The following is a 22724-nucleotide window of genomic DNA, read 5'->3' as shown; positions in this document are numbered from 1 at the left end:
TAAACATGAATGCATTAGAAAGACCTAATAATTGTGAGCTGGCACAGGAAAAGGAAAGAACTTGGAAAAAAAATGCAAAAACCTAATCTTCACAAAATATTTTATTTCTTGATCTTTAAGTGTATTAATATTAGAATCCATGGGTGTATAAAAAAATAAAGATCTCTAATGTAAATTCATATTCAAAGAGGTCTTCACCCTCCATCAAAACATGGAAAATTGGCAATATGTGGAATATTTTTAAATTACAATAAATGTCTTAAGCTACCTATATGTCATTTTACACAGTTATTTAATTTTTTTCAGTTATGTTACCAGTTACTGGTCATAACATACTAATACATCTGTAAATTTTTAGTCTTTTAGAAGTTAATGTGCCTACCTTCAATTTAATAATATATGCCTTTACAATTCTTTTTTCAGTTCTTCAATATAGATTTTAAACTCAGTAAGGATGGGTACTGTTTCTGGTGACTCTATAGAGTTCCTGGTTTTATATATCGCAAATGTTTACTGATTGAGATACAATTCATTTTTATTATAACATTCTTTGTTTATGTCTAGTCTCTGTGTATATATACTGGTACACAGAAATAAATGTTTTATAAAAATAGCTTCCATTCTTGAGAATGATATTAAGAAAATAATTTTTAAATATTTCATAACATAAAAAGTATAATAACATTGATAATTTTGATGCATATATATATATATTTAAACTGCAAGTCGTGCCAACTCATGGATGACTGATTTACATAATTCTCTACATATCAATATTCACTTAAATCGAGTGTCCAAGGAGCTAAGAAAACCTTGCTTCACTTCCATTATTTTTTTTTCTTCATATATCCTGCCCCTGTTTGTCTTAGAATGCCAATCCAAGATCAGGTCTATGGTGGTGGGATGTTATATGTAGAAGGAGAAAGGGATGGGTGGAAGTCCACCACATAGGGTTGCACAGGTTATTCACTGTGTCAGGCACCAGGCTGCAGGGGGTAGTGTGGCTGAAATATAGCTGATGTCCCAATCACCATGCATTGTTACAGAGCTGCATCTGCTGAGAGAAAGCTGTGTCTTTTTCTAATTTACACAAAGGTGACATATGGTTTGGGACAATTTCCTTAGTTACTCCTCATTCTGTCTCATATTTGGATTGTCTTCTGTCCTCATTCCATTTTTCTCCAACAAGCCAAGGACCCAATAATCTTTACCAAATTTACAATCCAAACTTCTTTCAATCTATGATTTTCTGGGTAATATGGTTGAGTATAATTCAGGACTGTGTATACCCAAAGACTTATCATTTCATTTATGCCATTCTCTGTAAGGCCTAAGTGAAAAAAAGAAGGGGATAGAATGTTGTGAGGAGCTTTTTAACCATATGTCTATTTCTCACTGTTTATTATAGCAATAAGAGTTTCTTGAAACATCAAAGAGTTTGGTATATCCTTCTGAAAGAGAGAGCAGGGGAAATTCTGTAAACTGCATGAGATCTAACAAGTGCATGAAGACTACAGAAGTCTGGCCAGCAGCAGAAGCAGAGTAGTAAACATAGGCATTGATGAAGGAAGGTTAATCCTCAGAGTTCAACGAGGAAAATATGTGAAAATGATAGGGACCTGAGAAGTTAAAAAAAAAAATTAAACTCCATATTTTTGTTCTTCCTGGAGTCTAACATGCCTACCTCTGCTAACAAATAGGCAGTTGCTTTTGACTCTTCCATATACCAGAAAACCTCTTGGAAAAATAATATGGTGGAAAGAAGATTTTCCATTATATTATATTTTCATTTTCTCATTAATCAGTTCTGTATTTCAAATATGACATTCACTAAAAGTCTAACCTTGGAAAAGTACATTTTTGAGCTTTAGTTTCCCTTAATGGAGTTTCTTTTTATTAATGTAAAGCATACTTACCTAATAGAGGTTTTTGAGAAGTAAATGAGAAAGTATGTATAAAAGTAACCAAAAAGTACCTGACATAGAGTGGATGTTGAATAAATGATCATTTTCCCCTTACCCAATCAGTTGGATTCCCTGTCTTAGTGGAGTGAAGTAACCAATATAAATTTGAAGCTAGAAGAATAACCACTTATGCTCTTCAATAGCTCAAGGTGGTAGTGATGGGTTGGGTGAAGGGTAACTTTTTATTTTCAGAAACAGAGAAAGATATTTTTCAAGTCCTCCATCATATGTGGGGTGTAGTGAGGGAGGGGATGGGGAGGTATTACAGGTTCCAAACATATGATTTAAAGAATATAAATATTGGTAATTAGGGCCTAGTTTTGTGGAAAATCAAATTACCTTTATGACAAAAAAAATGAATGGCAATGTAGTTATAATCTTAATATTAAAAATCAGATTTATAGTTTAAAGATTCCTTTCTCAAATAAATTGTTAAAGGATGCTTTTAAATGCTAAGGTCCCAGATAATTATAGAATACAGTTTAGAATTTATGTAATTCTATATTAATAAGTTTAGATATATAAATATCACTTTGTAAGAGTCATTAACATCTGTGAAGATAAAGATCTGTGGTATGCCATAGATTTATTAGTCTAATATAGTCAATATAGTCTGCTTAAAAATGAAAATACAAGTATTACATGTAAATATGTTTTCATTTTTCTGAGATTATCTTAACCCCCACCCCCCTGGCACACACTCTTTCTCATCTGCAAATGTGTCATTCCAGAAAAATTTAGGACTGTCAAATGTCAGAGCAAAGAAAACAAAACTATAATGACATGGCTTGCTTTCTTAGCTGTGGTCACTCTTTAGAAAGTAGTCATTAAAATGATATATGAAATCTTTTAGAAAGTAACCATATAGTTATTCACTGTTCAGTAGATTTAAAAAAATCCAATTCTGCAAATATATTACACCACTATTTTTGTCCTTTTGTTTTGTTTTGTTTTGTGCTATCAGAAAGAGTATTGCATATTCTAAGTCTGTGCTATCTAATATGGAGCCACCAGCCATGAGTACATATTAAGCATTCGAAATGTGGCTAGACCAAACAGAGATGTGTTGTAAGTACAAAATATACACTGGATTTTGAAGATTTAATATAAAAATTTAATACAAGGAAAATAATGTAAAGTAGTTAGTAATTTTCTCTTGACTGCCTGTTGAAATTAGATGTATTGAGTTAAAATACATTAAATTTAATTTCATCTGTTTCTTTTCACTTTTTTAAATGTAGCTACCAAAAAACTTTAAAATTATATATGTACCTTGTATAATATTTCTATTGGACAGCATTACTCTAAGATTTATACATCCTCAAAATCAAATATTATTACATTATGATCCTTTATAAATTATAGGTTCAGTTTTATGTTTTTAAATCTTATTTCTATTTAATAGCCATCATAGGTGCAATGAAAAAGAACTGAGTCATCATTGGTCCAACACAGTCTTGTCAAACTAATACAGACACTGCTTCTAATTATTATTACTATTGCTATTCATGCCTTCTGCCCATATTTTAACTGGATTATTTGGTTTTTGGGTGTTAAGTTTGATAAGTTCTTTATAAATTTTGGATACTAACCCTTTATCAGATATGTCATTTGCAAATATCTTCTCCCATTCTGTAGGTTGCCTTTTAGTTTTGTTGATCATTTCCTTTGCTATGCAGAAGATTTTTATCTTGATGAAGTTCCAATAGTTTATTTTTGCTTTTGTTTCCCTTGCCTCAGGAGACCTACCTAGTAAGAAGCTGCTACGGCTGAGGTCAAAGAGGTTACTGCCTGTGTTCTCCTTTAGGATTTTGATGGTTTCCTGTCTCACATGTAGGTCTTTCATCCATTTTGAATTTATTTTTGTGTATGGTGTAAGAAAGTGGTCCAGTTTCATTCTTCTGCATATTTCTGTCCAGTTTTCCCAACACCATTTGTTGAAGAGACTCTCTTTTTTCTGTTGGATATTCTTTCCTGCTTTGTTGACAATTAGTTGACCATATAGTTGTGGGTTCATTTCTGGATTTTCTATTCTGTTCCATTCATTTGTTGTTCTTTTCCTAGCTCCTTTAAGTGTAAGGTTAGGTCGTGTATTTGAGACTTTTCTTGCCTCTTGTGGTGCGCTTGTATTGTTATATATTTCCCTCTTATGACTGGTTTTGCTCCATCCCAAATGTTTTGGACCATTGTGTTTTCATTTTCATTTGTTTCATGTATGTTTTATGTCTTCTTTAATTTCCTGGTTGACCTATTCATTCTTTAGTACTATGCTGTTTAACCTCCATGTATTTGTGGTCTTTCCATATTTTTTCTTGTGGTTGACTTAAAGTTTCATAGTGTTGTGGTCAGAAAAGATGCATGGTATAATCTTAATCTTTTTGTACTTGTTGAGTCCTAATTTGTGACCTACTATGTGATCTATTCTGGAGAATGTCCCATGTGCACTTGAAAAGAATGTGCATTCTGCTGCTTTAGGATGAAATGCTCGGAATATATCTGTTAAGTCCATCTTGCCCTGTATGTCAAAGCCATTGTTTCTTCATTGCCTGTTCAACATTGCCTGTATGTTCAAAGCCATTGTTTCCTTGTTAATTTTCTGCTTTGATCATCTTTGCATTGATGTTAAGTGCGGTATTAAAGTCCCCTACTATTACTGTATTATTATCAGTGAGTTCCTTTATGTTGTTATTAATTGTTGTATATATTTAGGTGCTTCCAAATTGGGGGCATTAATATTTACAATTTTTAGATCTTCTTGTTGCATAGACCCCTTAATTATGATATAGTGCACTTCCTCACCTCTTGTTACAGTCTTTGACTTAAAATCTAGTTTGTTTGATATAAGTATTGCTACTCTGGCTTTCTTTTGTTGCCCATGAGCATGATAAAGGTGTCTCCATCCCCTCACTTTCAGTCTTCAGGTGTCTTTGGGTCTACAGTGAGTCTCTTGTAGGCAGCATATTGATGGTCTTCAATTTTATCCATTCTGATGCGCTATGTCTTTTAGATTGGAGCATTTGGTCCATTTACATTCAGAGTAATTATTGAGAGATATGTATTTATTGCCATTTTATTATTTGTTTTGTCATTTTTCCTGGAGATTTTCTCTGCTCCTTTTTAGTCTTTGTTGCTTTTTGCTTTTCCTTCCCACTCTAAGAGTTCCCTTTAATATTTCTTGCAGGGCTGTTCTAGTGGTCATGAACTCCTTTACAATTTGTCCGAGAAACTCTTTATCTCTTATATTCTGAATGAAAGCTTTGCTGGATAGAGTACTCTTGGCTGCAGATTTTTCCCCTTCAGCACATTGAATATATCATGCCACTCTCTTCTGGCTTGTCAAGTTTCTGTGGATAGATCTGCTGATAACTTATGGGTCTTCCTTTGTAAGTTAAGGACTTCTTTTGTCGTTTTGCTTTTAAGATTTTTAGTTTATCACTGTATTTTGCAAATTTAACTACAATGTGTCTTGGTGTTGGCCTGTTTTGTTGATTTTTGATGGGAGTTTCTGTGCCTCCTGGATATGGATATCTGTTTCCTTCCCCAGATTAGGGAAGTTTTCAGCTATTATTTCCTCGAATAAAACTCCCTTTTCTCTCTCTTCTTCTCTGGAACTCCTATGATATGAATGTTATTATGTCTGATGGAGTCACTGAGTTCCCTATGTCTACTCTTGTGATCCATCATTCTTCTTTCTCTCTTTTGTTCAGCTTCATTATTTTCCATAATTCTATCTTCTATATCACTTATTCATTCCTCTGCTTCTTCTATCTGTGTGGTCATTACATCTATTTGCTTTTGAATCACAGTTATTACATTCTTCATTTTGGCCTGTTTGTTTTTTAGCTCTTATATATCTACAGTAAGGTTCTCCCTGATGTCTTCCATGCTCTTCTCAAGCCCAGCCAGTATCCTTATCACTATTGCTTTAAATTCTGGATCAGGCATATTTCTTACATCTGTTTCAATTAGATCTTTGGCCATTACCTTTTCTTGTTCTTTCTTTTGGGATGAATTCCTTCATCTTGGCATTTTGTCTAGGTCTCTGTCTTCTGTGTGGTAGAAAAACCTGTTATGCTTCCTGCTCCTGAGAGTAACAATTTTATGAAGAAGAGGTTATATAGTGTCTATGGCTTAGTGCTTCAGGAAGTCTGTCTCTGGGTTGCTTGCTTGCTTGGAGCAGTGCAACATACCTGTATTCCAGCCAAGCCTGCTGACTTTTAAAACTCCAAATTTCAGGGACCTGGTGTGGTAGGGACCTGTTCTGGTCCTCTGAAAAAGGGTCTCACCATGCTGGGACTGATACAGGTTTGACCCAGAAAGGCAGTCATGCCAGAGCACAGGGGCATAGGATTTGGAGCAAAGCAGGCTAAACAGCCAATGTCCAGGTTAGCTGCCCTCAGCAAGTGTCTCTGTGCCTATGCTAAGTGGCAGGGAGAGAAATGGTACCTGCTAGTTTTGCCTGCCTTCTCTCCAGGAGTAGGGCAGCACCCTCAGGTCTCTATCCCAGCAAAGCCTGGGACCTCTAAAACTCCAGTCTTTGAGCTCCCCTGGCTGCAAAACACAAAAATCAGCCCCTCTTGTTTTCCCAGCCTATGGCTTTGTGGACATGTTCTTGTGCGTATCTCTGTGCACTCTACTCTCACTTGCCTTTCTCCAGGACCAGGGTTCCTTCCTCTCTGCAGCACCTGTGATCTGTTTCTCCTCCAAACCACATCTCCATGCTTCCTACCTTCCTCAATGTGGCTTCTTCTCTCCCTCTAGTTGTGCAGTTTGTTCTATCAGTCCTCAGATTGATTCCTTGGGTATTCAGAATGATTTAATAATTATCTAGCCATGTTTGAGGGATTGAGGCAAGCCTAGGGTCCTTCTATGATGCCACCACGTTAGCTCCCTCCCTCTAATTACTATTTCAACAGAAAGTCATTCTTACTTCTTTATTTTATCTTGTTAGACATATTCCAGATTTCACCATACAGAAAAGGAATCCTTTGGTCTAATGCATGCTCTTTTCCTGAACAGACCTTTAGTAGAACTTTTGTTTGCTTTCATACTCTAATGAACTGGGCCTTAGAATTTGGAAGCAAGTAAAATGACCTCTTTTCTATTTTCACTTCTTTCCCTCCGTAAAATCTGTAACACCTCAAACATTAATTACGTAACTACATGCATTATGCTGGTGTCTAACTTTGTTCATCTTATCTCTTCAAGTGTAAAAGAACTTCCCGAAAAGCATGAGATCTTCAAATATGATGAAAACTGTCAAACCCAAGATGGCAAGGACTTACTTATATCAATGCATTTCTGCAGGTGGAAGACCAGATGGATGCATCACAACAACCAACATAGATAGCTTCTTTATTTAGTATATTGCTTCAGGTTTTTATAAACCAAATTATAATTACAACTTATTTAGTTAGTTGTAAAAATAAATAATTATTATGGAATAGCTTCGATATACCAAAAAGTAAAAAAAGAAAAAAGAAAAGTAAAGCAATCAATACTATCAAGTAACAAAGATTACTGTTAACAATTTAGTTATAAATAATAGTTACAGTACAGTTCAATAGTTAGCATTTAAAGTTATACTCTGAAATTTTTAGAGATACTTTGATTAAGGTGAATGGTATTTATAATTAGCATTTCTATAGATTTAAATGTCCATATATTTGGTGTGTTTAGAAAAAAATTATTTTATGTATTTGTTTTGTAAAATGTGAGAAAATGGAATTGTGCCATTTTATTTTTTTGATGGAGGAAAATGCAGATTTACTTCTAAATGTCAAGAGACAGAATGCCAAAATTTAGTTGCCTTAATGAGGAAGATTATAATTTTTATAATGACAAAATAAAAGAGACAATAGTCGTATGTGGGAAGTAGGAAGAAGTAGAGGAAAGTGTTCTATAAGGAGCTTCCGTATTGCCTGGGTTGCTCAAGAAAAGTTCTGTTTACTCATGAAAAAGTTGAATAGATGAGTGCTCTATTATTAAAAGATATTTAATTATATCTTATCTATTTACAAAGGGTTTGAGTTAATTAAATAAATGCTTTAGTTTAATTTAATTTCCATCTGGCAGCTGGATAATTATTTAAATGAGCAATTTTTTTTTTACTTTACATAATTGTTTAAGATATTGTTCACCTTTATCATACTGTTATTACAATTAGAGGGCTCGATTTGAAGTAAAAAAATGAAACTACATACTTCCTACAAAGCATGCTTGGATGTATTCTATGGATATTAATATATCTTTGTCAAATTGCAAAATCAATTGAGAACAAAATCAATGGTTTTATAGTACATAGTTGTATTAGTTTCCTGCAGTTACTGTAACAAATTGTCAAAACTAGGTGGCTTAAACTGTGAAGTTTATTTATTGGTAGTTCTAGAGACCTGATTTCTGAAATCAAGATGTCAGCAGGGCCTTGCTCCCTCCAAAGAATCACTAGGTGGGGCATCTATTTCTTCCCTTTTTTAGCTTCTGGTGGTTGCTGGCATGCCTTAACGTTCCCGGCCTGCTGGCTCATCACTCCAATCTATTCACATCACCTTCTCTTCTGCTTGTGTCTCAATAAAATCTCTCTTGCATCCTTCTTATAAAAATACACAGATGGCAGATAGGGCCCACCTGGTTAATCCAGAATAAGGTCTTCCTCTCAAGAGCCTTAAGGTTACCATATCTTTTGCCATACAAAGTAATATTCACAGGCTCTACGATTAGGAAGTGAATATATCTTTGTGGAGTCATTTTTTCTGCCTATCACAATAATAAAAGGCATAATCTAACTACAATATTTAAATTTGTATTTATCAAGCTGTTCAAATGCTTGCAATTTTTTCAAAGATAGATTATTTATTTATTTATTTATTTATTTTACAGAAAGAGAAAGAGAGAGATAGAGCATGGTGAGGAGAGGGTAAGGGAGAGAAAGAATCTTAAGCAGACATCCTTCTGAGTGCAGAACCCGATGGGGAGCTTGATCTCACAACCCTGAGATCATGACCTAAGCTGAAGTCAAGAGTAGATGTTTAACCAGCTGAGCCACCCAGATGATTGCAATTTTTTAAACATAAGTGTTGTCTAACAAATAAGAACTTCCCAAACTGATATTTTCAAACAACAAATATGTTTAGGTCTTAATAGCAATGTATTTTATTTCTATTGGCAAAGTTTTCAGAATTTTGCATGCAGACTCTAATAAACTTAAGACTTAGTTTTAAAGATCTCATGTACAGGGCATCTGGGTGGCTTGGTCATTAAGCGTCTGCCTTCGGCTCAGGTCATGATCCCAGGGTCCTGGGATTGAGCCCCACATCAGGCTCCCTGCTCGGTGAGCCTGCTTCTCCCTCTTCCTCAGCCTGCTGCTCCGCCTGCTTGGGCTCTCTCTCTCTTTCAAATAAATAAAGTCTTTAAAAAAAAATCTCATGTACGTGCATCCAGATCCACATGTTTTATATACTGGCAAAAAATTAATTATGAAATGTGCTATCAAGTCATGAGGAAACAGCCTTAAAAAAAAAAAAAGAAGTTTCATGGGAGAAAATTAAAGTTTCCTGAGTTGCAAAAGAAATTGTATATAGAAAGATCCAAATAGAAATACTGGATCATACTTAAATGATCTTGACAAATAAATTTAGAAAATAAAGTAATAAAAGCACATAATCTGAATTTGTATCTAAAGATAAGCAATATCACCATAAATCCTTTACTAGAAATAAAAATTAAAGATGAAGCTGAAAAATCAAGTGGTAAGGCTGTTAAGTAGACTTGGGAACATTTACAGATGGCAACAACTAAAGGGCTTGAGTTGTAAGGACCAAAATGAAAGGGAAGGAAAAATGTGTTCTCTTACAAGTTAGGGAATAAGAACAAACATGCTACATAATAAAAACATAAATTACAAATATCTGTCAATGAAAACATGAGTTACAAATATCCACCCATAGCCAAACAAGTCACTGAGAAAGTTATGTTTAGTCTGAGTTCTGGAGTAGGATGAAAAGCAACTCTCTCATGAACAACCACAAATAATGGCTTGCACTCACAAAAGACTTGGGAGAGAGGATGGGGTGGTCTGTATTTAAACATCTCTGGGAAATATTAGGAAAGTTTTGTTCTAACTTTGAGGTGGTAGGTGAGAGCACAGGTTTATTTAAATTTGTACTTGAGGATCCTGCCTGGTGTTTGTAATAGGAATTTAGGCTGACATACACAGATATGCATACATCTATGCAGCAACAAAGTACTCTGGTTGAAATTAAAAATGAAACAAGGCATCCCATACAAAGTGCAGACTGCCAAAGGTACTAAGGAAGAGAGAAAATGTATTTGAAAAGGTCTATTCCATACAATACACTGAATAATTAAAATGCCTCTCACATTGATTTCTTACCATTATTAGTATTACTGTTGCCTTTTATCTCTTTGCCTCTGCACTACCAAAATGGACTCCTAATTGTTTTCCTGGTTTTCTACTGTCTCTCTCCTTTCAACCATCATTCATATTGCTCAGTCTGATTCATTCCTCTAAAACTTTTACTAGGTATCTTTTACTATTAAAAAAATCTTTAATGCTACCATGTTAGCCATAAAATAAAGTACAAGCACATGAATATGGCATTTAAAAAGCCTGACTATCTATAGTTTTGACTGATCACAAATAAGCACCTGACCTCAGTTGGGCTGTTTGATCCACTCTCCTGATCATCTGCAAGGCATATATTGGCTCATATTATTTTTCCTTTCTCTCCTAGAATTATCATTCCTACCCTCTGTCCAACCACATCCAAAGAATGGATTTTCTTCCATTTAATTTCTACTGTATATGTTGAAAAATAGTCATTTAACAATTATCATGGTAAATAATATATATATGTCCATGAGTTACTGAAAATTATTTTAATGCAAGATATTTGTGATCCATCTCATTACTTTAAAATCAGTCATTGTTTTTTCTAATTATTGAATCTCTTGAAATCAAATCCAGTCAAACTACTCTACATAGTAATAAATGCATTGTAGCTACTCAAATATTTGATTTTATGTAATTTTAGAATGCATTTCTTTTAATATCCACAAAAGCAACTAATACAATGTATTGTATATAATAGATGTTCAATAAAAATATTAATTGATTAAAGCCAAATGAAGAAATTCTTAAAAAGCACTTACAAAAGAGATCAACTTTGATAGAATGGATGACTAGAGTACTATTTTTGGTTCCTAAGTACAGAACACAGACTCCATATAAGTTTAAATAGAAAATGGTTTATTAGAAGGTATTAGCAAGCTCCAGGAAGACCATGAAACCAGGTTTCAATACTACAGTAAAAAAAAAATTAGCCAACAGAAAGGTCCACCCACAATATAGAGCTCTTCTAAAAGAAGCCTCTCTCCTGTGCATCACTTATAATGCTAGGGTCAAAATCAGAACCACCATCCTCATCACCATGCCTGTAAAAAGACCTGCTCCCTGACTTCTCCCAAATCTTGTATTTGTTGGAAAGAATTCAGGCCATAGTCAAAATCAAATCTTTTCAAAAAGATTCTAGGAGATGTAGTCTTTACCTTTTCTAGCTTCTACAGTAGAGGAAGGCAGGTAAAAGGTGTTTGAGAGGGGCACTGAGCAAATATAATCTGCAGTATCTATCATACTAAGAAAATGTTTCTTATAGAGATATTTATAAAAACAGTGTATACAATGACAAATATAAAGAGTAGGAAGGAGATTATACTTGAACTATATCACTTGAACTATATAATCATTCCATTCCTAATTACCTTATATTATAGAAAGTTGGCTGCATATATAGTTCACAAATTTGAACATAATGATTAAAAATAAAAATGATTAATTGATAGATTCTACTAATTTTTGCTCCTGGTGATTCCTTGAGGAGAATATTCTTTCAACTGCCTTTAACTGGTTTTGCCTTCAATACCATGGCTAATGCTTTCTTATCTGATTATCATCTCAAGTTAAGGTTAGCTTTTATTATACTTAGTTTAAAACATTGTCACCCCCCCCCAGCATTCTTAATTGTTAACTAATTGAAATCATATAATTCTCTTAAATTTCTACTTCAAGATAGTAAAGCAACGAATTTTGTTTTGAGATCTAACAACAAAATTATGTCGAATATACTAAGATTTATTTAGTGAATGACCTTTCCCTTGTATAGAGAAAATATATGCTCTAAAAAGTGGAAACATCATGTGTAAAGATTTTGAGGGGAAGGAGCCACTAGAGGTCATAAAAATCCTGAATGTCTGAAACATGAACAGAAAAAAGGATGATTCAATATAAAACTGGGAGACACAGGCAACACCCAGCTGCAACTGGTCTTTTAAACCATATTAAGGATTTTGTATTTTAATCTAATAACAATGGGAAGAAAGAATATAGCTAAGGAGATGAATAATAAGATAAATTTTATTTTAGTACCAGTCAATATAGCTGAGTGTATAGGATATAGTGTAGCTGAGGGAAAGGAAGGTGGGGAAGATAGGAGAGAAAAAGAGGTTAAAGTGGTGGCAAGATTCTGGGGCTGGGTAAGATGAAATAAGTGCAAGATACATTATAGTAAAAATGATACAAGTCAAAGACAAGGAGAAAATCTCAAAAGCAACAAGAGAAAAATGACTCATCACTTATAGTGAACCACAATAAGATGAAAAGCTCACTTCTCAACAGAAATGATTTGAAACCAGAAGACAACAGAATAATGTATTCAAAGTGTGTCAAAAACAAAACAACATTATCAACAAAGGTATCTTTCAAAAAAGAGAAACATTCCCAGTTAAATAAAACCTGAGATTATCTGTTGCTATCACAAATACTAAGGGAACTTCTTCAGACCGAAAGCAAGGAACACCAAACAGTAATTCAAATCTGCTAGAAAATTTAAAAAGTACTACTAAGGGTAAATATGTAATTATAGAGGTCAGTGTTAAGTGCATATTTCTTCTCCTTTCTTATTTTAAATGACTTAGAGAGTGATTGTGTGAAATAATAAGTACATAATCCTGGTTTGGGGTCTGTTATATATGTGTGTATATATTCACCAATAACAGCACAAGAGGGCAGATTGTAGTAAACTAATATTGGACTAAGGAAAGGATATCAGATGGTACTTCAAATCCACAGGAATAAATGAAGATAGCTAGAAATGGTAAATAAGGTATTTAATATAATAAACACTATAAACATATACTTGCCCTCTCTTCTTCTCACAGTTCCTTTAAAAGATGTAAAATTATATGAAATAATAACAATTTATTGTTCAGTTTGAACATATATAGGTGTAATATGTATAATGATAACAGCAAACAAAGAATGAGAATAGAGTTATATATGGTAATATTCCTATATCTAACTGGAATTAAGTTAGCAAAAATCTGAAGTAGATTCTGATAAGTTGAGATGTAATATGGTTAGCCCTGGAACAAACAAAGGAAATAACAAATAGAGTGAAAAATCAGTTTTTCTGATCCAGCTTCCAAGGAGCTTGGGAGTCATTACTTCATTCTAATAACAAGAGCTAAAAAAACAAACAAAAACAAACAAACAAAAAACCCCAAATCAAGAATTTTTAACTTGTAAGAGGAGTGAGGTCAAAGGGAAAACTGCTGCCCCCCAAACTGGAGCAACTAATAAGCAAATACAAAGAATCACAACTTACCAGAAGAGGAACCTCCTTAGGAACCAGTGCTGGGGTAGAAAAATCTAAACCGTACTTGACAAATTGCTGAAAGTTCACTGTGAACAAATCTGAATTTAAAATTCCAAGGGGACCCAGGATTCAGGAAATCCCACATTTTTGTGAGTTTTACCTTCTGAATCTCTACTAGGTTCCTACAGTAAATATCAGAGAAAAATTCCTCATGCTTCTGGCATGAAAGAGGCAAGGCACTCTGTTTTTAACAAGACCTGCCCTCAAGGGAAACTAGTAACCAGAGCTTAACCTAATAGGGTTTTATCAGAACCTAACCGAACTAGAGAAGGGAAGTACCTAACTTCAACCCACTCTGACCATCCTGTTCTATCTAATGTGGGGGTGGGGGTGGGTGGAGAGGACTAAGAAGTATAAGTGAAACTCCCATTCCAGAAGCATAAGCCCACTAAAAAACTGAGCCCTAGTCACAAGACTATAAAACACTTCTTCCCCTACACCTTATGACCATTTTACTAAAACCTATTTATAGCAGTTCTATTTACAAAGTACCTCAGGCCCACCTATCAAGAAAACTGTCAAGAGAATTAGAAGACAAAGCACAGATTGGGAGAAAATATTTGTAAAAGACATAGCTGAAAAAGCACTGTTCTCCAAAATATACACAGAACTCTTAACAATAACAAAATATCTGATTAAAAAATGGGCCAAGACCCTAATAGACACCTCACCAAAGAACATGTATGGATTGGAAATAAACATGTGAACAGATGCTTCACTCAAATGTTATCAAGGAAATGCAAATTAAAACAACAATGAAATACCACTACAAATCTTGAGTGGCCAAAATTCAGAACACTGTCAACACCAAATGCTGACGTGGATGTGGAGTAACAGGAACACTCATTGATGATGGAAATGCAAAATAGCACAGCCACTTTAGAAGACAGTTTGGCAGTTTCTTACAAAACTAAACTTACTCTTAATATACTATCCAGGAATTGAGCTCCCTGACATTTACCCAAAGGAGTTGAAAACTTATGTCCATACAAAAATCTGCATAAGGATGTTTATTACAGCTTCCTTTATAATGCCAAAACCTGGAAGCAACAAAAATGTCCTTCAGTAGGTGGATGGATAAATAAACTGCGGTACATCCAGACAAGAGAATATTATTCAGCATTAAAAAGAAATGAGCTATTAAATCATGAAAAGACATGGAGAAACCTTAAATATATATTATTGAGTGAAAGAGAACATTCTAAAAAGGCTACATACTGTATGATTCCAATTCTGTGAGACTCTGGAAATAGCAAAACCATTTAAAAAAAAGAAACAACAAAAAGATAAATGATTGCCAGTGGTTAGGGATGGGGGAGGAATTGATGTATGAAGTGCAGAGGATTTTTAGGACAGTGAAATTACTTTGTATGATACTGTGATGGTGGCTAAATATCATTACACATTCATCCAACCCAGAGAATGTCCAACATCAGGAGTGAGACCTAAAGTAAACTATGGGCTTTGGCTGATGATGTTTCAATGATAATGATGGTTTAATATAGGTTCATCACTTGTAACAAATGTACCAGTCTCAGGGAGCACACGAATAGTGGAAAATGGGTGGGCACCTGAGTGGCTCAGTCAGTTAAGTGTCTGCCTTAAGCTCAGGTCGTGATCCCAGGGTCCTGGGATTGAGTCCAGCATCGGGCTCCCTGCTCAGCGGGGAGTCTACTTCTCCCTCTCCCTCTGCCCCTCCCCCCTGCTCATGCTCACTCTCTCATAAATAAATAAAATCTTTAAAAAAAATAGTGGGAAATGCTACACAAAACAGGGGCAGGGGTATATGTGAAATCTCTGTACGTTCTGCTCACTTTTGCGGTGACCCTAAAACTGCTCTAAAGAAGCCTATTATGAAATCATTAAGTGAATTAATATATTACATTAGAAAATATCCAGTTGATACAAAAGATACCCATAAAAAAGGAATGGAGAAAAAAAAATCAAGATCAATAGCACCTCTAAGCACAAACTTGGTTCTGCATGTTCAAGAGTATGCACTGGGGCTAAAGAGTTTAAAACCCTACAGAATGATTTAATATGCAAGAGACTGAAGCCAAAGTAATACTGCAATTTAGAGCCCAGAACTTCACCCTTATGTCAGATAGAGGTTCAACGTACATATTCTGTGTCTGAAACTCTCCACTTTTGGTTTAGGAAGACTAGATATTTTTTTACTATTCTTATATTGGCCTATTTTATCTTTCAGAACTAAATTGGTTACTACTTTTTTTTAAGTGTCTCTAGTTATTGTTTGCTATGTCATATCATGCCTGGAAAAGACAGAGCATAATGATACACACAGGGTAACAATAAAATATACATAAGTAGTTCACTGATGCCAAGTTAACATTTTTTTCTTATACACAATAACCACAGAAACAAGCTGATTAGTGAGATAAACTGCTGGTTGTCTTTTTCCAGCCAGTCATACTTTGAAAAAAATAACACCTGGGAAGATTTTAATTGGTGTGATATGAACTGGACATGCCCAAATTACTAGCAGCATTGTACACATCTGTTACAGTCAGGATCCTTTGGCATGTGAAGCAAAAGTAAGAAGACTTAGGAAGTTAACAAAGGAAATAGAGCCAGAAATAAGCTTTACTTATTTCATAGATTGCCAAGGATTAATCCTAAATTCTATCAAGCTTTTGAATAATTAACTAAATCTCTCTGAAACTTCATCCGATATACATTCCTAAAAGAAGATCAAAACACACATAATTATGCTTTATAAATCATACTAGTGCTAATTTTAAACCAAGATAATAAAAGTATAATTTGAGCTAGAGTCTCTACATTTTCTGATAACAATTCAAAATAAATCTTGAGTAAAGTCGAGAAGTATTACATCTAATGCTTCTCTTTATATATCAAGTTTGTCACTGCCATATAAGAAAATTTGATAAGGCTGACAGAACTTATTCTTCACGCAGGTATGTTTATTTATAAGAACCACAGTATTTCAGGACTGAAAGAGGCTTTGAAGATCATTTACTGTAATTGTCATTCTTCTCTAAGGAGGACAAATGATTTTTAAAACTGTATAAATGTAAGCACCACATATTTTTATTTGGGAATCAGTGGGAAAATAATGCTACTTTTGACTTATTCAATATAATCACAGACTGTCCAATGCAATAGATAGATTCCACCATTATTTTTAAAGACATGTACTAAAAAGAACTTGAACCCAGCATTAGTCTAAGAAAGTGTAAGTCAGTACTACCTTAATTCTGATGCTAAATTTAAATATTTTAGGTTGATATTTTAGATTGAGACACATAATAGTCATCATTAGTAATCAAATACATTAAAAGCTCATAATTATTCCCCTTTTTAAAATTCCATATTCTTTTGGCTCACATACATAATTGAAAATATATTTTTTTAAGATTTTATTTATTCATTTGACAGAGAGAAACACAGCGAGAGAGGGAACACAAGCAGGGGGAGTGGGAGAGGGAGAAGCAGGCCTCCTGCTGAGCAGGGAGCCCGATGTGGGGCTCGATCCCAGGACCCTGGGATCATGACCTGAGCCGAAGGCAGACACTTAACGACTGAGCCACCCAGGCGCCCCCATAATTGAAAATATCTTTGATTATAGTTTCTTTCCTCCTTTTTATTTTATTTATTTTTTAAAATATTTTATTTATTTATTTATTTGAGAGAGCCGGAGAGAAAGAGCACAAGCAGAGAGAGGATCAGAGGGAGAGGGACAACCAGACTCCACCCTGAGCACAGAGCCCAATAGGGGGCTCAATCCCATGACCCTGAGTTCATGACCTCAGCTGAAATCAAGAGTCTGATGCTTAACTGACTGAGCCACCCAGGTGCCCCCTTTCCTCCTTTTTAATAACCTAAAAAATATTAATGTCCTTATAGATAGGCAAGACTGAGACATTATTTTTTATACAAAATAGCCCTGGAAATGAGGGGTGGACCAAAATGTGATATTTCTGATACAAAAGGAGGAACCCATGATAAATCAAAACATCCATATTTAAAAAAAAATGTTTCTATACAATAAATATGCTGAATTTAGGAATGTTCAATTCCTAATTTTTCCTAAGTCAGTTTACTACTTGCTTTCTTAAATGTACTATTGGCCAAAAGTGGCATTTATAACTCATTAGAAAAAATGTTTCATGAACAAAAATATATCTAAAATTCAATTTTTGCAAGCAAGAAAAAATATATATATTTGGCTAAATACGGATTAAACACTGTATTTTTAAAAAGTGATAAATAAAATATAAAAATAAGCACTGGAAAGAAATTTGGAACAAATTTAGTAAAGGGCTATAATCTCACCAAATTTAACAAGTTTATTAGAGAATCTCAGTATTTGAAGCATAACTTTGTCTCTAATGATATTTACTTTTCTTCTAATAAAAGAACTTTCTGAATTGGTTCTATGCTACACCTCACTTTTCTATTACACAGTGACTCCCTCAAAGGATATCTTAGCCAGATTTTTCTTCACCGTATTTTTATTAACAGTCACATTAAGGACTTTGCAACTCAGACTCATTCTTTTTAGAATTTTAACTTTCCATTTAATTCAGAAATGTTCTCTTCCTGCCAACATATCCCTCACTACATTTATGGCTCTGTAGGCTTGAAATGCAAGTATTTCTCTCAAACACTACCTCTTCTATTATAATCCACTGTTTCACTAAGGGAAAAGCCAGGCAAGGCTGCAAACCTCTCTCTGTTGTTAGTGACTCTCTCTTGTAGGGCAGTAGGGATTCCTTACTGAAGGAGATCTAAAGCTGCTCTGACCCACCTACCACAGTTCCTCTTGTGTGGGTGTCTTAGTCAGTTTGGGCTGCCATAACAAATATCATAGGCCGGATGGCCCAGACAACAAGCATTTATTTTTCAGTTTGGGATGCTGGGAAGTCCAACATCAAGGTGCCAACAGATTCAATGTCTGGTAAGATCCCTCTTTCCTGTTTGCAGAAAGCTGCCTCCTTGTATCCTCATATGGCGGAGAGAGAGAGATCATCTCTCTCATGTCTCTTCTTATAAAGGCACTAATCCTACTCATGAGGGCTCCACTTTAGTGACTTAATCACCTCTCAAAGGTCCCACTTCCAAATAGCAACACATTGGGGATTAGGGCTTCAATATATGAATTTTGTGGGACACAAACATTCAGTCCATAACAGCTGACATCTCTTACTTAATGGGTTCTCAGAGACAGAAACAATTGTACAAAATGATGTAATGTCACCTACACTTTTTGTGTACACGTAAGCAGAAAATCCACACATCCCTGCCATGCCGAATATTGGAAATGTTGGCAGCTTCACTGTTGCTACCCCTTATCTCAGCCTCACCTTTCCTCTATATTTTCCACTGATAATGTGTACTACAAGTAAAGAGAAGCAAATTTGCTTCTTCAGTAGGTGTTCAATCAGGAGAACAGGACAAATGAATGTAACTTCTCACTGCATTTTTCCTTTTGGTCCTTACATTGACTGTCAGAGTAGGGCAATAAGGGTAGGGCCATGAGGAAATACAGAGAGATATGAGTAAGGCCAGTTCTGAGATCACTCTTTAAGCCATTACAGAACTATTTTTTAATAAAAAACGGCAATAATCTAAATGTCCAGTTAAAAGGATACATTAAGAAGTTAGAGAAACACTCATTTGAAGAAATATTATATAAAACATTAAAACGATGAAAAATTGCAAATTCCAATACTATGTTATGTAAAGAAAACGATCCCAAATTGCATTAAACTCACCATGACCTGGAGGAAATTTTTTCCATTTAATGAGTGCAACTAGCTCATATATGGATAAAGTGGGCCACTCTTCATAATATGGACATTTACGAATTAATTTCACCTTTTCTTTATTTTCAAGTTTTATTTTTTCCTGAAAAAAGTCATTAAAAAAGAAGGGGAAATGTATAGCACAGATAGATAAATGGCAATAACAGAAAAATAAAAGTTATATGAGTGTAAATTGTATAAAATACATTTGAATTTTATAGGAGCATCATTTATGGTCACATAACCATATTGAAATTTTAGTCTTCAGATTTGCTACTAAAATTATATTTTCCCACCTTTCATAATATTTTTAGACTTCCATAAATGTTCTAGCATTTTTAAGAAATCCTGTCATAGTCAAGACTAATCTCAAAAGTTGTACTTAATAATACTGAATCATTGATACTTATTTTTTGAAAATAAAACATACAGAACAATTTTTTTTTAAGCTAGCCACTCTGAAATCAGGGATTTGGAAGGAAGTTGAATTCTGAGCAAGTCATCTGTACTACTGACACTGAGACCATTGTATCAAAAGAAACCCTAACTATTATTAGAGAGCTAAATCAAAAAGATGGTTGTCTCCTCATCTCCCTCCAACCTGAGCACACAACTGGAGCTGATGCCAGGGCCCTGTTGCCCCTGCCCCAGACTCAGATCCTATCAAGAAAAGCTGGCAGAGCAAGACAATGGGGGTCTTTCAGTGCAGTCAGTTACAAAAACTTTCTCTGTCATCAGGGGAGGAGAAATCAAAAAGAGGGAAAATTTTGGAGAATAAATTGGTAAACTTGAAGTAAATAAGTTATCTTAATGTAGCAGAATTAGGGGGTCAGAACTAAGTTGTGATCACCTATTCATGCAACTCTGGGTTTTTAATATCTATTAAAACAATGAAATAGCATACCAGTCACTCCCAAGTATTTTTTTTCCTCAGGTGGACTGTACAGATTTAGAGATCTCTCTGTATGATTGTCTGGTATCCCTAACACATGACATGCCTTTGACACCCAAAACTTATGTTTGTTGAGTGAATACATGAATAAGTGAATGTATAAATGACTGGATTTGAAATTCATGAAAAACCCAAAGTGCTAAAAATATACATAAAATATATCCATAGAGACCTTTCTTTCCACTTCAACTACCCATCATCATCAGAAGCTTAAATAATGTTCATCAAATAGACCACATTTTTATGTCTCCAAGTTAAGTTATATTTAAAAATTACAAAGATATGGACATCTGTCTAGAGGCAAAACTTAGCTTGAATTTACACACATATTGTGTTAATATATAGATTAGATATGGTCGTACCGATTTTAACCTTGCATAATCCTTTGCAGGGATTTTAAGAATTTCACAATCTTCTTCTGTGATCACCGAGTGCTCCTTTGTTTCTGATTTGGTCTGAGCTGCAACTTCCAGGGTTCCAAAGGTACTCCATTGTCGAAGCTGTAAAAAATACGGAAGTAACTTAAACTTCATTATCACTCATCAACATAAAAATACCAGTGATGGCGATAGAAACAGTCTGGAAGAGTCTGCAAAAGGGATGATGGCAGGTCAAACTCCAAGTCTGTGAAAGAAGGGGATCTAAACAGTCTTGCAAGGATGTCATACTTCTGTCCAACGTTACCTTCCCAAAGCAAGAAAAAGTTTCCATTTTTTCACTAGCATGAAAGAAATAACTTATAAGAAAAGATCTTCTGTTTTATCCACTGATTCATTTTAAGTACCTAGAATAATGCTTGGAACATAGTAGCCATTCAATAAATATTTGGTAGTAATAATGAAAATGAATATAGTGTTATGCAGTATATAAATTACAAGCATATATATGCTTGTGTATACAAACACACACACACACACAGGGTCTCCTAATTTAATATGTAAAAGATAAATATTTAGCATCCCCCAAATGTTACACTAGAATATGTATTGTAAATTATCAGGATATAATATGAATATATATAGCTACATAGAGGATCTATATTCATGTTTGCACGGGGAAAAATATACCATAGATAATATGTATCTATGAAATTGAGAAGTTTCTTAGGGAAAACATCAGGTCTATATGGCTAAGATGATATGAGAGGACCTCTGCTCTTCCATTTCAAATCTATAGAAAGGCTAAATTGTTTTCTTTTTAGATGAATGGATAGCTGAGCTTGAATCTGCAAGTCCAGAAATAAAGAGGAATTTTAAACAGTCACTGAAACTGAAGTGGTTCACGGTGATATCAAACTAGGATAAAGGCCTAAGGGGTTGAGTTCCGGGGTTCATCATACATGTGGGAATAGGAGATGAGACCCAGGACCACGCAAAGCGAGGAACTGGAATTGAGCTCTCGTGCCTAAAGCCTAGAACCTTGGAGGATCACCTGTATGTGAAATGGAGGCAACAAAAACTCATCCCACTAGTCTAGCTGGGGAACTGGGTACAGTTGTCACAATATCAGGATCCTAGGTCTATAACTTGTGTAGGTGAAGAATATACATTTACACATAGTACAGGACTCAAAGCTTAAAAATTACTGTACAGTCTGGTACACAACTAGTAAAACACCTCGGATCCAGGAAAGTGCAAATTTTTTTTTTTTAAAGACTTTTATCCATCTATTTGTCGGGGGGGGGGGGGGGTAGGAAGAGCACAAGCAAAGGGAGTGGCAGGCAGAGAGAGAAGCAGTCTCCCCGCTGAGCAAGGGACTCGATCCCAGGACTCCGAACCCCGGGACCACGACCCCAACAGAAGGCAGACGCCCAACCGACCAAGCCACCCAGGCATCCCCAGGAAAGTGCAAATTTAAAGCCTTATGTATGAACCGAGGATAAAAGGAACTCACTCAGGGAGCAATCCCTATTAATAACAAAATCACAATAAAAAATTACAAGCCTCACAAGTGACAAAACTCCTATGAGGGTAACTCAACAAAGAACTAAAAAAAAAAAAAAAGAACATCCTAAAAGAAGCTATATACAATTAATATATTAGATCATATTGCATTTGCATTTTGCTAAATAACAAAATTAAACTTTTATAAGTAAAAAAACAGTTATAAAAAAACTCAATGGACACATTAATTAAAACTTAAGAAATAATTCACAAAATGGATAAAACATGAGAAAAGCATTCAGAATAAAACATAAAATATAGAAGGAATTTAAAATAAGACTTTAAGAGATATAGAAGATAGATGGAGAGCATTCAGCATGTATCTACCAGGATTTCCAGAAGAA

General features: G+C 34.7%; 1 protein-coding gene across 1 annotated transcript in view; it reads right to left on the bottom strand.

The window, feature by feature from the left end:
• The window catches only part of CNBD1 (cyclic nucleotide binding domain containing 1), a 400860-nt gene that overhangs the window by 88764 nt on the left and 289372 nt on the right, over positions 1-22724 (bottom strand). The window contains exons 7-8 of the mRNA XM_032421749.1: positions 20800-20937; positions 19456-19588 (exon numbers count right to left, since the gene is read on the bottom strand). Coding sequence (XP_032277640.1) covers positions 19456-19588; positions 20800-20937 — 271 coding nt within the window. The remainder of the gene's footprint in view (positions 1-19455; positions 19589-20799; positions 20938-22724) is intronic.

This window comes from Phoca vitulina, unplaced genomic scaffold (assembly GCF_004348235.1).
Source record: "Phoca vitulina isolate PV1807 unplaced genomic scaffold, GSC_HSeal_1.0 scaffold25, whole genome shotgun sequence".
Taxonomy (NCBI): Eukaryota; Metazoa; Chordata; class Mammalia; order Carnivora; family Phocidae; genus Phoca; species Phoca vitulina.
Note: the sequence above shows the minus strand (reverse complement) of the source record. Positions and strands in the feature narration are given on the sequence as shown.